At 38.1% G+C, this 18,625-nt stretch overlaps 1 protein-coding gene across 1 annotated transcript in view; it reads left to right on the forward strand.

Moving 5' to 3' along the window:
* The window catches only part of LOC141812520 (protein transport protein SEC24 C-like), a 63,984-nt gene that overhangs the window by 23,664 nt on the left and 21,695 nt on the right, over positions 1 to 18,625 (forward strand). The window contains exons 9-11 of the mRNA XM_074700511.1: positions 14,673 to 14,750; positions 14,875 to 14,967; positions 15,149 to 15,203. Coding sequence (XP_074556612.1) covers positions 14,673 to 14,750; positions 14,875 to 14,967; positions 15,149 to 15,203 — 226 coding nt within the window. The remainder of the gene's footprint in view (positions 1 to 14,672; positions 14,751 to 14,874; positions 14,968 to 15,148; positions 15,204 to 18,625) is intronic.

The following is an 18,625-nucleotide window of genomic DNA, read 5'->3' on the forward strand; positions in this document are numbered from 1 at the left end:
ATGGTTCTCATAGAATTGGGCTGCACCTAGGTTAGCATTGGCAAAGAAATACTGAATGATGCGAGAGAGGTAGGAAGGAGAGGAGGTTATCCTTTCAGATCAAACCAACGATCTTCCCCCTGATGGGATTTTAGGAAACAAAAAATCTAACCTAGGTGCAGATTTTCTTTGATCGAAATCTGAGGGGATAAAATTGAGATATATAGGTCTGTTTTATGAAACCTAATGACTGATAGCTCATTTGAGAGTATTCTATATACTTTAACCTTGGTTTAAGTTTTGGTGATGGCTTGCCCAATGTTTTTTGCTCCCACACTGAGATGCGACAGGTTGATGGAACACATCACATTAGACACCTCCTTTTATGTCATTGCTGATTATCCAACAATGATTTCAATGGGGAAGATAGAGGAAGGTTTGACTCTGGAAGGACGATTAGCTTCTTTTCTAGCGAACCTAGGTGACAAGTAGCAGAAACAATTGGTGCCCTCTTCCTCCTTTCCTCTTCTTAATTACCATTGAATCAACTTCTCCAGTATTAGTGCTAGATCAGCATGGTTGACCTTTGCTTACTCACAAGGTGTGCTGGTACAGGTTTAGCACTGATATGCAATCATTCTGCTATAGGGCCAAAACTGGTTTGGACACTGGTACTTGGATCGTTGATTCTACATGCATATACCTATTATCTCTTTTAACACTGGGCATGTCTATACTATCTTGTTTCTGCAAATAAAAACCTATTGCCAGTTCAATTTTATCTTGTTTTCTATTGATTGACCTTTCAGAAAGTGGAAACCAAGGGATTGGATAACTAAATCTTATTTTGGAGGTTGTTGACATTTCTACAGTTTTTTAAAAGCTTGTTTGGTTATTGATAGTTGCTTGGTCTAGTGGTAAGGAAGTAAGATCCGGAGGCCTTCCGATAAAGTTTAAATTTCTATAAACACTATTGGGAGTAGTTTAACTTTGCTGCTCACACCTTGAATGGAAAATTGTCTCATGTTCAATGTGGTGCAGGGACATCTCATGGTTAAAGCCACGGGGAAAAAAAGCCTTACCTTGCCTTTGGCAAGAGATTTGAACCCGTGACATCTCATGGTTAAAGACAAAAAAAAAAGTTGTTCAGTGGCTTAGGTCAAGAGAAGTCTATAATTAGGGAGGAAACTTTTTTGTTGTGACTGAGAAATAGAAAGGCACAAATGTCCAATTACTAAATTGGTTATAATGTGTAGATATCAATGGACATATGTAAGAAGTCTATAGGAGCTAGTTACTAGTTGACATGGTATTTAGGGGATTGGAAGAGGAGATGCCATTGGAGGATAGGAAGCTACCAAGGTTTGAAATCTCAAGATGAGTTGGGGTTTGGTCCTTAACCAACTCAAGATGTCACCCATGCTGAGTGTTGCTGTTGGAGTTGTGCTGACTGACACCTATAGAGGAGGCAAGGGAAAGAAAGGAAGAAGACAGAAAAAACATTTATTCCGAGCACCATAAAGAAGGAACCTATAGAATGTCACGGTTGGCGACGATGTCAAGTAGGGTCTCCGGTGTGGTTGCGTGTGTCTTAGGAGTTCATGGAGTGATCATGTGTGCCTCAAGAGTCACCATTGTCATCGTGAAGTGTCGCTTGGTGGCGACGAAGTCGAGGAGGGTCTCAAGAGTGGTTGTAAAATGGTCACGCGCAACTTAAGAGAACACAAAGTGATCACATGTTCCTTCAGAGTCTCATGAAATCACTGTCGTTGTTGCAAGGTGTTGTTGGGTCGCGACATAATCAATGAGGGTCTTGGGAGTGGTTGGAGAGTGGCTATATGTCTTGAGAGTTTGTAGAGTGGATGTGTGCGTTTTAGTAGCTTATGAAGTGGCTATGTGTGCCTTGGGTTATTGTGGAAATGTTGTGTGTTTCAAGAGTCTTGTGAAATCATTGTCATTATCATTAACACTCATAGAGTGGATGTGTGCGTTTTAGTAGTTTATGAAGTGGCTATGTGTGTCTTGGGTTATTGCGGAAATGTTTGTGTTTCAAGAGTCTTGTGAAATCATTGTCATTATCATTAACACTCATAGAGTGGTTGCATGTGGCTCAGGAGTTATGAAGTTATTGTCCAATGTCCTGGGAGCGGTTGCATGTATCTCAAAAGTTTATGGAGTGGTTGCATGTCTTTGGAGTCTCACAAAGTGACTGTTGTCATTATGAGGCATCATTGGGTGGGGTTTCTGTTTTGCATATTGGTGGTGGCGGAATGAGAAATTTTGTCCATGCCACAGGCTAAAAACAAAAATTGAATCCCTAAAAGCTAGTGTTGGAATATAGGAGATTGAATCAGTTGTTAGGGGAATTAGTTAAAGAGATTAGTGGCAAAGTTATCCATTGATGATTTGCAAAGCAAATAGACCCAATCTTTGAGAGGGGAGATGAATTACATGTATGCACGATTTGACTCAATGAAACCAATTACTTGATGTAGGCACATGGTTTAGTGTCATTGTCAATGACACCTAGATGAGCAGAATGGACCATGATAAGTGAAGGTAGTAACACTGCGATAGAGAAATAGAGAATGAGAAGAATTTATAAAAGGAGAGGAATTAAAAGAAAGAAGATAAGCCTAGGTCAACCCTACAGCTAGGAGGAATGAAAAAATGGTGATAATTACAAGCTATGGTATCTGTTCCGGCTAAATGTCGTGGATGGTCAAGCCACCAGTCAACAAACCGTCCGACGCAAGCGATCCTATGACCGAATCAGGTGAGGGGCTTCCTAAGCTAGCTAACGTCACGAGGATCCTGAAATGCACTCACAAAAGAGGTTAGAATGACGCTGGGGAGTCCCAGTAAAGCCACTTAGACGCTCAAGTTAGGGTTCTGAAGAGGAATGAGAAAGCAAGAGTTAGTAGGAAAAGCAGTGAGAGGGTTTCAGAAGACCGACCTCTTGCATGGTAGTGAGTAACTTCTTTTATAACCAACCTTAGGGTTTCGTACGCAAAGCCGGCTACTGTACGCCTCGGGCCTATATACAATTGCCGGGAAGACCTTCTTTCTGTCTCCTCTATTTCTAGCTGTACACGTAGGGGAGACGCGAAGGGGAAGCTCGAGTATGATCTTCCATATCTTCCTTATGGTAGAACGTGCAAGCCACGAGGTTAGAGGAAGAAGCCACGTATAACGACTGGATGCGCCTTTAATGCAATGACATGGCAAGGACTGATGCTAGAGGAAACCTTGCTCATGCGGCTGGCTGGCACCTTCCTCTTATAGCGGTGACGCCTACAACTAGTGTCAGAGGGTCATAGTTAAGGCTACAATTTAGCATGACAGAGATGGAGTGGCCGGGTTCGTATATGGAAGTGAAAGGGACTCGACGAAACCCTCCGGAGGGGGAGCTGCTCGTTGAGGCGTTAAAGGACAAGTCGAGCGTTCTCCTTTGCCTAGAGGGGCTGTTCGCCAAGACGTCAGGAGGCGAGATGAGAGTTCTCCCTTGCCGAGAGGGGCCGAGACGTCGAGAGGCGAGACGAGAGTTCTCCCTTGCCGAGAGGGGTTGTTCACCGAGATGTTAGGAGGCGAGACGAGAGGGGCTGTTCGCCGAGACGTCGAGAGGCGAGACGAGAGTTCTCCCATACCGAGAAGGGCTGTTGGCCGAGACGCCAGGAGGCGAGACGAGAGTTCTCCCTTGCCGAGAGGGGCTGCTCGTCGAGACGTCGAGAGGCGAGACGAGAGTTCTCCCTTGCCGAAAGGGGCTGTTCGCCGAGATGTTAGGAGGCGAGATGAGAGTTCTCCCTTGTCGAGAGGGGCTGTTCGCCGAGACGTCAGGAGGCCAGACGAGAGTTCTCCCTTGCCGAGAGGGGCTGCTCGCCGAGACGTCATGAGGTGAGATGGGCGGGCCCATATGAGGTGAGAGACACGGGTGACACCTCGGCCTCAGTTTTGACCCTGAAGGGGACTCGGAAAAAAGCCACGTCACCCGCCTTGACTCCCCGCATCAGTATCTTTCACATCTCCCTCATCTCCTAATGTCCTTCATTTTTTCTTATTTCCTCTTCTACATTAGAGAATTCCATGCCTTCTTACCACTGTAGGTTTGCACAAGCTACTTGCCTTGTCCAGTGTGTCGACAGGTCGACATGCAAGATCTTTGCTCACTTAGTAACTTATAATGGCATTTGACTAAACCAAATAAAATTTTGTTCCTGTAATAGTCTACATGTCACGACCCGAGAGATAGCCGTCCGAAAAATTTCGGCAGCACCTCCTCAGTATCACTGACAATTCCCTGAATACATGCATATAATAAGGCCCACACGGCCTATCCATACTACAAAATATAGATTTTTAACAAGAAATGAAAAGTAAAGTGACCCACACGGCCACATACACATCCTACACAATGCATATGAATAAACTCGTAACATAACGAAAGTCCACAGTTTCGTAAGCGGAAACGTAACAACAAATACGAAAACACGTATAGAAAACATGCTAAAGTTTTGAAAACTCCGAAACGAAATCAGAAAAGTCCGATACAGTAACATGTAAACCAACACAAGCTACAAACACATCCAACACAACACATAAGTCCTCGTCGTCGTGAGATGGCGTAGCTGGCAGATCTCTGGCATCCTCTGTAAGCTCCTACCTGATATCTGGGAAGACAGAAAAATCCCAGGGTCCAAAGATATGAGTATAAACACTCAGTGGGTAATATAAGAAGACAGTGCATGAATAAGAGAAATAGCAGAAAGATAGGTACATACCAAAGATCACAAGTATCAATAGAGTCTCTGCAGATAGTAATCAACTAACATGGATCTCATGTAATGCATCATATGAATGACATGTCAACCATAGTGCAACAGTCAAGAGTCAAACAGGTAGACAATCAAAATGCAGTATCAGTGTGGTCAAATACATATATATCATGCACATGATGCACATATGCATGATGCAACTGCCCCACTCACTACAGCACTCGTGCAAGCATCTGAGGCTGGGATGGCCGGCATCGGGGGATCAGTACTCCGTGCTCTACATCAAAGTAGTCCGGTGATCCAAGTCAGGGATCAGTGCTCCGCGTCCGGTGATCCCGTAGCTATGATAAGCTACATATCCTATGGCCGATATTTGACCTCTAATACCCGTCAGCGACGTACCAATCATGTACTCTCCGAGTATACCCCTATACGGTGTCGAGGTCAAATCATCGACTCGGCTGCGTCCACTGCCATACAGCCGTCGACTGCGTACACTGCCATACAGTCGCCATCTCTGCGATGGAAATAGGGTATGATAACCACCTATGTAGGTATACAACTAGGTCATCTAACATCACGATAAACCCACAACAATGGGATTTACAACCGTTATAATGCATCATGATGAGATGCTCAAATCATAGAAATCATCACCTACTATACTAATCAATAAGCGTAGGTATGAGTCATCATGATCGCAAGTATCATAAAGAAAGAATCAGGTCCATAATGATCATACATGCCATATCATGGATAGAAACAGTAATCAATAATGATACTCCAAGATCAACGGCATAAGGACAAACATGGTATAACATGAGTAATGAAAAAGGTATACCAATGACAGGAAGAGTAACACCAAGGTATCAACTACAATGATTACAACAGAATCATGCACTGGAAAAGAAAGAACTGTATTGATCAAATACAGTAAATCACCCACCTGATAAAATGCAGATAAAATCCTAGAACCCCCAGAAATAGATCCTCGTATATAACGAACTCCTATAATCACTCAGGGTCCTGCAAATAAAATGATAATATCTTAAATATCACGCTGTATCCAAGAACTCTAATCAATCTAGAGTTAGTTTATTCTTATTCAATTAGTCTAACTTAGGTTATAGTAATCTGATTAATAGGTAGTTATTAACATGAATTTAACTAATTAATTAATTAAATGATATTACTCAATTAATTAATTAATTAATCGTATTAACCCATTTAATCTCAGATTTAAATCAAACCTAAGTTAACCTATAAACTTTAACCAACTTAATCATAATTGGTTAGATCCATTAAGGAAAACAACTCCATAAACACTCAATCAATTACAATCTTAATCCAAGGATCATAAACAGAACTTCACTGATCCCTATCCTAACCATACAACAGATTCAAATACAACCATCATCATATAGATTGAACTACAAAAACCTACCTACAAGAGCTTACCTTAGATAGATTCAATTTCCCTTGCCCTAACTGTGTTCTTGATCCTGGTTACTGCCGACATCAACAAACCAACTGGATCTGCAACTCCATTCCAAATCAGGCAATGAGACTCAAATTCCCTTGAAATCCGAATGGATCCACACACAACCCATGAACAGAAATTCCAAACTTACCTCCAATCCTTGCCCTAGCTCAGCTTCTTCTTGGCTTAGATCCGAAACCCTAGTTCCTTGGTTCTGAAACCCTAGCCAGCCAAGGCAAAGCCACCGGCCGGATCAAGATCAAATCCCCTCTCGGTGAAAACCAAAGAAACGAACAGGGCAATCTGAAAATGGATTTCTCATCAAGCTATGAAGAGATCAAAGTTGGAAATCCGGAGAGATCTAAAGAAAACCCTAAAAGACGAACATCCACTTACCCGATCTCCTTTTTGGATTCGCCGACGAACTCACAGCTCAGATCGACCACCATAGCCGATCCAAGCTTCCTCCGGTGAAGAACCGAGCTCCAACAATCCACCCTGGTCTCCGACGTTCCTCAGCACCAGCAGCTAGCTTCCGGACTCGCGCGATCGGAGCGAACAGCGAAGAACAGGGAAATGAGACGAGGAGCAGAGGAAAGAATCGCGAGGAGGGAGATCGCTGTTATCAAAATAACTTAAGAAATCTTATTCCATTATCAAATACAAGCCCCTATTTATATAGGAGTTTTATGGACCTATTCTACGAGACTTATTCTAATAAATATAATTTTATAGCCAATACTCCCCCTCAAGTTGGAGCATAGATATTAATCATGCCCAACTTGTTACAAAGATAATCAACTCGGATCCCATTTAAAGCTTTTGTAAAGATGTCCCCCAATTGTTCTCCAGTTTTTACATATCCTGTAGTGATCAAGCCTTATTGAATTTTCTCACGAACAAAATGACAATCAATTTCAATGTGCTTAGTCCGCTCATGGAACACAGGATTTGATGCAATGTGAATAGCAGCTTGATTATCACACCATAGTCTTGCTGGTATTGAAATTTTGAGTCCTACTTCAGTCAACAGTTGATATATCCACATTATTTCACACACAGACTGTGTCATAGCCCTGTATTCTGATTCTGCACTGGATCGTGACACAACCTTTTGCTTTTTACTCTTCCATGATACTAAATTTCCTCCAACAAAGATACAATAACCTGAAGTAGACCTCCTATCCATTTTAGAACCTGCCCAATCTGCATCTGAAAAACATTCAATATGAGTGTGCCCATGATTTTTATATACAATACCTCGTCCGGGTGCGCCCTTCAAGTAACATAAAATTTGTTCTAATGCTGCCCAATGATGAACCGTTGGAGATGACATATACTGACTAACAACACTAACCGAATATGCAATATCTGGACGAGTCAAGGTAAGATAATTCAATTTTCCAACCAACCTTCGATATCTCTCTGGATGTTCAAATAATTCTCCATCTACTGTAAGATCCACGTTTTGAGTTATTGGAGTACTACAAGGTTTTGCCCTAACTTTCCCGTCTCAGTTAATAAGTCAAGAACATATTTCCTCTGAGATAGAAATATACCACTTTTACTCCTCATAACTTCAACACCTAAGAAATACTTTAGCACCCCTAAATCTTTTGTATGAAATTGAGTGAGAATAAAAGATTTGAGAGATGAAATTTCCGTAGTATCACTACCAGTAATCACAATATCATCCACATATACGACTAACAGAATAACACTAGCTCCTGACTGCTTGTAGAACACAGAATGATCAGACTTGCTTTTCTTCATACCAAACTTTTCAATAACCTGATTAAATTTTTCAAACCAAGCACGTGGACTTTGTTTCAACCATATAAAGTTTTTCGAAGACGACAAACTCGTCCCATCTCCCCCTGAGCAACGAAACCAGGAGGTTGCTCCATATACACCTCCTCTTGAAGATCACCATGAAGAAAAGCATTCTTGATATCAAGTTGATGTAAAGGCCAATGATGAGTAGCAGCAAGAGAAATAAATAACCGAACAGATGTCAACTTTGCAACAGGAGAAAAAGTATCAGAATAATCCACACCATATGTTTGAGCATAACCCTTAGCAACAAGACGAGCTTTTAGTCTGGCAACTGACCCATCTGGATTGACTTTAACATTAAATATCCATTTGCATCCAATAGCTTGTTTTCCTGGAGGTAGATCAACCAAGTCCCAAGTATCATTATCATCCAAGGCTTTCATTTCCTCTATCATTGCATTTCGCCAACCGTGATGAGATAAGGCCTCACGGACAGTTTTAGGAACAGAAATAGAGTCAAGTGAAGCAATAAAAGAACAGGAAGAGGACGACAAGCCATTATTAGAAACAAACGAAGAAATAGGATAAGTACACTGGCGTTTACCTTTTCGTAATGCAATAGGAAGATCATCATTCGGAATTGGATCTGATGACGAAGTAGTAGGTGCAGGACATGAATCAGGAGGTCGACGCCTAGAGTATATTTCAATAATAGGAGGTTTGACAAGAGTCGGTTCTGAGACAGGTGTAGAGGATGTAACAGAATATACCAATAAATCATCATCTTCCTTTTGAGAAGTCGGGATATATGAGGATGAGAAATAAGGTGTGTCTTCCATGAAAGTAACATCGATTGAAACAAGATATTTATTAATACTAGGACAATAGCACCTATAACCCTTTTGAAGACGAGAATAACCAAGGAAAATACATTTCAAAGATTTGGGATCTAATTTAGTAACTTGTGGACGGACATCCCGAACAAAACAAGTGCTACCAAATATCCTAGGGTTAACAGGAAACAATGACTTGTTAGGAAACAAAATTTTGTAAGGAATCTCACCATGAAGAACAGAGGATGACATACGGTTAATAAGAAAACATGCAGTAGAAACCGCGTCTGCCCAAAAAGACTTGGGAACATTCATTTGAAATAAAAGAGCTCGTGCTGTTTCAAGAAGATGTCTATTCTTACGTTCAGCCACACCATTCTGGGATGGAGTATCAACACAAGAGGTTTCATGAAGTATACCATTCTGACTCATATAAGATTGAAATAGACTGGATGTATATTCTTTGGCATTGTCACTTCGTAAAGTACGGATGGACATATTGAACTGAGTTTTGATTTCAGCACAAAAAGCAGAAAATAGAGAAAATAACTCAGAACGATTTTTCATTAAGTATAACCAAGTTACACGAGAATAATCATCCACAAAAGTGACAAAATACCTAAAATCAGGTTTAGACAGAATAGGACAAGGACCCCAAATATCAGAATGAACTAACTCAAAAGGACTAATAGCACGTTTATTTATCCTTGGACTTGAACTAAGACGGTGATGCTTTGCAAACTGACATGACTCACAATTTAATGAAGATATGCTACTATATTGTGGACAGAGTTTCTTGAGCAATAGAAGAGATGGATGTCCTAACCTACAATGAGCCTCAAAAGGAGAATTTTCACCTGAACAAACGAGAGATCTTGGGGTAGGTGAATCAAGAATGTAGAGACCTCCATTTTCATGTCCTTTACCAATAGTCTTCTTCGTCAAAAGATCCTGAACTAAACAATGATCGGGAAAGAATGAGATGCAACAGTTAAGATTGCGAGTTAATTGACTAACAGAGAGCAAATTAAAGGATAAATTAGGTAAATGTAAGACAGAAGACAAGGAAAGCAAAGGAGTGGGATTGACAGTGCCAGACCCACGAACGCAAGATGAAGACCCATCAGCTAAGGTAACAATAGGAGTGTTGGATTTGTGCGTGAAAGTAGAAAAGAGACTAGGATTACCTGTCATATGATCCGTGGCACCAGAATCAATGACCCACTTAGAGGATGAGGAAACAAGGCATGTATTGTGGTTACCTGAATCAGCAATAGTAGTGATAGAGGAAGATGAAAACTTAAGTGAATCCTGATATTGAGAGAACTTGGCAAATTCTTCTGCAGAGACAAGCACCGATTTATCAGAGGTATCATTAGTGGATGTAATATGAGCCCGATGTTTTTGCTGATTTTTGTACTGAAGCTTTCTGCACTCAAATTTTGTATGACCCGGCTTGCGACAATAGTTACATATAATACCACTAGAATTTGATGTCCGAGTTTCAGAAGCTTGCGAGTCTCCTCCTTTGTTTCTATCCATCATGATAGAAGGTTTATTTTCAACCATAAAATTTTATTCACAAGAGACATCAAATAACTCTGATCTTTAATGAAGGAAATCTAAAGAGACGAAGAAGAATTCCAAATTTGAAGACGAATTCCACAGAAAAGCCTACTGCTGTGAGACGAACAGGGCAGGATCTTCTTGTTTCCCAAAATATGAGAGCAAAAATAGAATATGTATAGAACCCAGCAGCATATCAGAACTGTGGCTGCTCTGTAGGAGAAAAGGAATAGACAACACCTTACGACATGAAATAGGGAAGGCCGGCGGGTCTGGGGCTGCTCTCGGCGGCTGCACACAGTGGTGAACAGCGGCAACTTATTCACTGGCTCTCCAGACGCCGTCGCCGGGGTGCGCACTGCTGCAGGCGCAACTGTTCGTAGAACCGCCTTGAACGCCTCCGCCTTCCGATCCACACGGCCCCTGCCTTCTCCTTCTGTCCGCCGCCGGAAACCCTACCTTTCAGAAAGACGCGGTGCAAAGAGAAACTTCGCGGGCGACGTGAGGAACAAAGTCCCTGCCTTCTCCGCCTGTCTGGAGGAGACGAAGCGCACGAGCAGAGAGAGAAAGATCGCGGCGGCAAAGAGAAAGAACGCGGGCGCCGCGCTCGCGTGAGGAACGAAGCCGCGCTCGCGTGAGGAACGAAGTCGGCGCAGAGAAAAAAAATAGAAAACCTAATTTCTGGGCTCTGATACCATGTTATCAAAATAACTTAAGAAATCTTATTTCATTATCAAATACAAGCCCCTATTTATATAGGAGTTTTATGGACCTATTCTACGAGACTTATTCTAATAAATATAATTTTATAGCCAATAATGTGCATATTTGTTATAGTCTCATATTGCCTAAGTAGGGCATTTATTGGCTACCTAAGTTTATGTTCATATCATTTTAAACGCGTCTCTTAGAGTTTTCTATTAATAGGCACAACTCCAACTTCTCTAATATTCTTATTTCTTATTTGTCCATTCTTGTATGTTCCCACATTTACTTTAATATCCCTCGTCTTTGCGACTCTTATCTTTTTCTTGTATGCGTATTCATAGTTCCTCATTCAACTCCATATGACATCACAGATCTAACCGTTATTGTATAAAACTTTCTTTTAAGATTTAAAGGTACATTATGATCACAAAGAATATCTGACGTCCTCCTCCATTTCAACTATCATGTATGTATTCTTATGTAAAACATCTCTGTCAACTCCTTCATCCTTTTACAAAAATAAACGTAGATACTTAAATTTCTCAGTACAGATAACTCATTATCTTTTATCTTAACAATTGCCTTGTTCCATGTACTACTATTAAATTTAAATTTCATATATTCTGTCTCTACTCTACTAATCCTAAAATCTTTTACTTTCAACTTTTCTTGCCAAGATTCAAGCTTAACATTGACTCTTTTAAGAGTCTCATCAACCAAAACAATGTCATTTGCAAATAATATACACCATGATATTGGGTCTTGAAAATGTCCAGTGACTTCATTCATGTCTAGTTAAAAGATATAGAATTAGACCTGATCCTTGATGTAACCCGATCTTTATAAGAAACACTTTGGTTAATTCGTTTGGAGTATTCACTCTTATCAATACATCTTTGTACACATCCTTAATTATTTCAATATACACTACACTAATATTTTTTTTCTGGAATTCTCTATAGAATTTCTCTTAGGATTCTATCATAAATTTTTTCTAAGTTAATAAATACCATGTGTAAGCTTTTCTTATTTTCTCGATACTTTTCAATCAGTTTTTGAGAAGATGTAACTTTTATCATTGACCTTTTGGGTATGAATCTAAATTAATTTTTAGTTACCTTGGTCTCCTTAATTTTTTTTTCTATTGTTTTTTTTAAAAATTTCATGGAATGCCTTATTAGCTTAATGCCCCTATATTTCTCACAATTTTGTACATCTTCTTTGTTTTTATAAGGGGGACTAGAGTATTTCTCAAAGTTTTATAATATGACTTATTAGCTTAATGCCTCCTATATTTCTCATAATTTTGTACATTTCCTTTGTTTTTATATAGGGGATTAGAGTACTTACTATTCATTAATCACATATTTTCTTCATTTTCAATATCATCGAAACACTTCGTAAGCCATTCAATATCCTTCTTCCCTAGGCGCTACCATATCTTTATTGGAATATAATTCGGTCCAACTACTTTTTTATTTTGCATTCCATTTAACGCTTGTTCTACTTTTGAAATTTAAATTTTCTGATAAAAATTTAAATTTTTATGCTCCTCTAGACTACTTAAATTTACTAAACTAAGTTAGTTATTTAAATCTTCATTAACAAATTAATGAAATTACCTCTTTCATTGTTCTTTTATTTTTTTATCGTTCACTAGTACCCTACTGGATTCATCTTTAATACATCTTATTTGGATAAGATCCTTTATTTTTCTCTATCTCACTTTAGTTATTTAATAGATGCCCGTTTTCCCTTCTTATGTAGAAAGTTGTTGATACAAGCATTTGAAGGCTTTATTCATTGTTTCTGCTTTCTTGGCTGCATACTTTTTTAAAAAAATTTCATTCTTAAAAGTGTATAGTAACTAATAAGCTAATTAATTTTTGTCACTTTTTCTTATACTTCTTCATTCCACCACATGATTCTTTATTTGGTGGTGCTCATCCTTTGACTCAGCGAATAGGTTCTTGTTCATCGTTTTCAAATTTGATATCTTATGCCATGTCATATTTGAGTCATCATCAATTTTTTCTAGTACTTGTGCTTCTACCTTCTTCTTAAAGATAATTTATTTTCCATTCTTTAACTTCCAACACTTGATTGTTAAATTTTCTTGAGGGATGACTTTACAATCTTTACAAATTTTTTTATTCCTCTTTCTGACTATAATAAAATCAATTTGCAACTTATTATTTTTACTTTTGAATGCAATCTGTATTTTCTCTTCTTGAAAAATATATTAGCTATTATAAGTTCATATGCTATCGCAAAATCTAATATAACTTTTTCATCTTTATTTCTTGTTCCAAAATCATAACCCTTATACATCCTATTCTAATTTTCATTTCTTAATACTACATGCTCATTTACATCTCCTATTAAAATTATCTCGTTTAATTGAAATTTTTGTACTACTTCATCTATATCTTTTTAAATTCTATGTTTGGTGTCTTTATCTAATTCAACTTGAGATGCATATATGCTAATTATATTAATAATTTCTTTTGCTACCATTATCTTTAGAGTTATAATCCTACTCTCTTCTTAACATTTCTTAACAAATTATCCAAAACAATACCTACTTTATTTCTTGTTTTACTATTTCATGCGTACCATAACTTAAAACCTAAGTTCTCTATCATCTTTATTTTCTCCCCTATCCATTTTATCCCATGTAAATATAATCTCCTAATTATTGTATCTACTACCTTCATTGTTGTGCCAAACGTTCTATGTTCTAAATCTAACAACAATTGGTATTCTCATAAGGTCTGCTAATATCTAATTTACAGTGTGAAAATTTTATATATTTAATACTACACCCAAGTTATAGGATGTAGCGGTCCTTATCGAGACATTGTAGTCAGACCATGCAATATGTTCCTTTCGAGGAACAACAATCCATATATAACATTTGCGTATGTTTTATGCTAACTAAAGCATATTCAATAAATTCAAAAATTCAAACTAATCTAGACGATTTAGTTCTAATCAACTTACGACTCAAAGTGATTATTCTAAATGGACTTAGATTCAGTTGATTTAGCTTGAACTGTTGGTGAAGTTATGCTGCTTGTATCATATTCTTTTACTGCAACTATTCCATGTAATTCAATTTGAATGTGCAATTTTCAGTTCATCAGCCTGCCTTATTTTTCTGCCTGAATGATTACTTACCAGTCTCATTAGCATACTCAGTAGATTTTTAGAATTTTACAACCATGGTGAGTTGTGAAAGATTTCTATTAGTACTTGTAAGCACGTAACTGAAATATTGAAAAAATTTGTGAAAATTTTAAATTTTTAAAAGTGAGACTACAAGTTATTAAATCTGTAACTCTGGAATTCTGACAAGACTGGTATTTGTTGCCATGATCTTGGTAGCATATTTTGACAATGGATTGATTTGTCATAGTTTTCTACAGCTTATCAAACTTTTGATCAATCCTTTTTATTGTATTATCACCTTTTTTTACTCAACCATGTGGGTTCTCCCTGATTGAGAAATGCTTTGTGCATTCTAACCTTTAATACTGTTGATCTTGTTAACTGCAGCCTTTGATGCTCATTGTGCCAGATGTTCATGATGTTTATACACCTCTTCATACTGATGTAGTTGTTCCTCTTAGTGAGGTTAGCCAAACTTCCATCTTTTTTGTGTACCTTTGTGAATGATTTTATATTTCTTTGGTCTTGGTGTCTAAATATTTCTACTTTATATCTAGTTTAATGTACATTAATCTTTCTGAAAATCCAGTGCCGTGAAAGTTTTGAACAGTTGCTAGAGAGCATCCCAAGTCTGTTTGAAAATAATAAGGTTGCCGATTCTGCATTCGGTGCTGCAGTCAAGGTAATATTAAACTCAACTTGTAGTCCTTTGGTTCTATCTTCTTATTGGGTGGCAGGAATTTTAAGACAATCTCCACTTAAGTTTCGAAGTTGTCTACAACTAATCTGCTAATTAAACAAGATTCTTGTATTACTGGTCTTTATCTTTATCTGAACTTGATGTTTGAGAGTTATTTTGTTAGGCTGGATTCTTGGCACTTAAACCTACAGGAGGAAAGCTTATTGTTTTTCAGTCAGGTAAGCTGGAAATTCTATGTAATTATTTTACATTTTATATTAATTATTGGCAACATTTTCACAATTACGATTCTACTAAATTTGAATTGAGCCTAAAACCCTAAACAATTGTTAAAATTGTTCTCTTTCTACATACTTTGTGTCATTAATCCTGCATTGTATTCTAGGTTGTTATCCACTTTATGCAACAGAATAATCTACATTTCTGAGTGTTAGAATCAACTTTACATTTTAAACTTTATTTCTTACTCAATTAAGCTAATTAAGCAATGTAAAATCATGACAAATATGCACATTAATTGAGGAAGAGAAGATCAAAATGGACTTGGTTAGCAACGATAAAATATGATAAAATTCATTTAAGTATAGATGAAGATATAGTAACGATAAAACCCAAAAGCATAGGAAGATTCATATAACCGACTCCACTTAATGGGATGAATGATTGGTTGGTTGTTGTTAAATTTTTCACTATGGATGGAAACAACTCCTAATCCTCTAGTCTCTACTGCTTGATCAATCATCTAGTCTCTACTGCTTGATCAAATGAATAGAATAGGAGATTATATGAGCAGCTAGTCAGTGAAAATTTTCAAATAGGCTTCAATATATTTTTGGTCATTTCAGTCTCATGTATATATTTTATCCTTGCGTGTAAGCATTGGAATTTTGTTATTATTGGATGCTAGAAATCTAGCTGAGTATGAGTAGTTTAGTTCATGGCTTCTTTTAGTTGTATTCTAGAAATTTTGTCCAGATGGAATTTTGGTTTCTGGTATTCATTACCATTACCATTATCAAGTCATGTAAATCCCAACCAAGTACTTATTCTTGAATCTTATTGTCCAAATTTTATTCAAGGTTATATTGTTGGTGTTGTGGAAGCGGTTCGGATTGCTAGAGGAGAGGAGTGAATAGTGACATGCAATTACAATTTAGATTTCTCTTACTAACAACTTAACCAGAACACACACACAATTCAATCGAAAACAAATAAAACATAAGAGAGGAGACATGGATGTTACTTGGTTTGCAACCACAAGTTGCTAGTCCAAGAACGAACTATGAAAGCACTTGTCCACTATCTTTTCTTCGAAAACGATCCGGAGATGGAGAAGCCTCTTACATGATTAAGCACGAGAGTAAATAAAGAACTGAAAACAAAAGTATTCGAAAGTGTGTTGTGCCTTATTCTTCGAGCTTCAATCCCTTTTATAGACTCCATCTCAATCTGACCGTTGTGCTGATGTGATATCTCTTTCGGTCACTCGGAAATCTTCTATTGACTATATCGTTGTTGACACGACTTTAGGTTTTATTCGTTTCAACAATGGCTTGATAATGACTCTGGATCAACATTCTTCGGTTGCCGAGGCTTCTTTTGGTCGTCTGGAGACTGTTGACGTGGCCGTTCTGATCTATTTCGACAACGGGTCTTGATGACTTAGCGGTTGACTTCTAGTTGCCTGGAGTATGGTCAACAATTGTACTTGACCATTCACTGATCTCGCATTCTCCAATCGCTTAGGTGATACTCCAGTTGTCGGACAGCCTCGGTCACCTTGAGCAGTCTTCATTTAGGCTTCTCATCAGATACACCGAGCCGTTCCAACTCACTCCCCGTGCGTCCTTCTAGCTTTACCGAAATACTTTTCTGCAGCTCCTCGTTCCTCAGATGCACTGAACCCATTGACTCTTTTCCCGTGCTATCTTTCTCACTCGCTTGCGTCTTCTGTCAAGGTTTTGCCATCTCCGATGCTTCTAAACTATCGGATACATATGTGCTCTCCTAAGTCCCTGTACACTTAGACACACATATTAAAAACATAACACAATATCTAACTTAAACTTATTTGACAACCCAACAAGTCCCTATTAATATTTTTTTAAATTAATATATTTTATATTTAATAAAGTATTGAAATCATATCGACACGACATGATACGATATGAAACTATATTGTTCCGGTCATAAATTGAAATTCCGACATGAAATTTTTAACCTTGATTCATATTCATATTCATATTCTGTTAGCAGTATAAACTGAAACTCCCCAAACTGAATATTCATATTTGTATTCATAAACTGAAAATCCTTCAAACTTAAATATTGCATTGTCCTCAATGTAACAAAGTAGTTAGTGCTATAAAACAAACTTATGAAGGTAGATAGAAATGACTTGGAGATAGATGTTTTCTCTTTAATACGCAAAGGGGCACAACCTTGGTGCTCACCACGGGTGAGCCTTGGTTGATGCTATCTCTGCAAAATTTCTAGCCTCACTCTCGAATGAACCACGACCGTGGTAGCTATCATGGACAGGCCATGGTTCCTACTGGTTCCTCCAGAAAAATTTAGCCTTCTACACCTGAGTGTCTTGGATGTACCTAAAAATCAAATCACAACATCAAATTGCAAAACAAAAGAAAATTGAAAAACTAAAATGCAAAATAACCTTGCTCGTACAGGAACAAAGTACTTGCGGACTTTGTTGTCGCCATCTCTCGGTCCTGTATCAAATATGTTCAACCTCAAAGGGTTGTCAAAGGGACGTCCATGTGATTCTTCTTTAGCCCTTGTTGTAACAAAAAGTTGATTAGTAGCCTTAGATTAAATGCAATTTTATCTTCACCATCCGTCAAAGAGAGTTTATGATTTGTAAAATTGATTATGACTCCAACGATGGCTAAGAAAGGCTTTGCTACAATAATGGAGATTCCAGGAAAGCAGGAATAATAAAATCAAGCTTCCTTTTATGTGATGTCCGACTGACTTCATCCTCTTCGTTTCTTACAATGTCTTCATTCTGTTTGCTTTCCTTAGGCTCCTCCGAAGCTTTATCACTACTCAAAGTGATAACATCACAATGTTTAATACAATTTGTTGTTGACCTGGAAATCTATCCGGAGCCCTTGAAGAGGTACTATCATCCTGCGCAGTTTGACTTTCCAACATCTCATTATGGTTAATTAAGTTATCGAGCATACCTATGATCTTTTTGATTGCGTCTCCCTTGACTTATTGTTGTTGCATGAACTCTTCCATTTGTTGCATAAGCTCCTCATGCTAGTTAGTTTGAGTCGTAATGAAGTTTTCTAGCAAAATTTTCAAGTTGGATTTTGGTGCTTGTTGGAATCCTGGTGATGGTCCATAATAGCCTTGCCCAACTTGATCTTGATTGTTTCAATAAATTTTCTTTTGATGGTTCTTCCAATCAGGGTTATAAGTGTTCGGAGATGGATTATTAAGCGGCCACCAATTGTAGTTGTAGATGACATTCACTTGTTCCACTTGTGAAGTATGACTTATTGCATCACAAATCTCACAAAAATTATTAGCAAAATTCATAGCATTAAATTGATCAAACTTTTGAGTTAGAGAGTCCATCGTCACACACAAGAAAAAAAAAGGAAAATAAAAT

The sequence above is a fragment of the Curcuma longa genome, chromosome 19 (genome assembly GCF_044706935.1).
Source record: "Curcuma longa cultivar G26 ecotype Majalengka, Jawa Barat chromosome 19, ITB_CL_G26_1.1, whole genome shotgun sequence".
NCBI lineage: Eukaryota > Viridiplantae > Streptophyta > Magnoliopsida > Zingiberales > Zingiberaceae > Curcuma > Curcuma longa.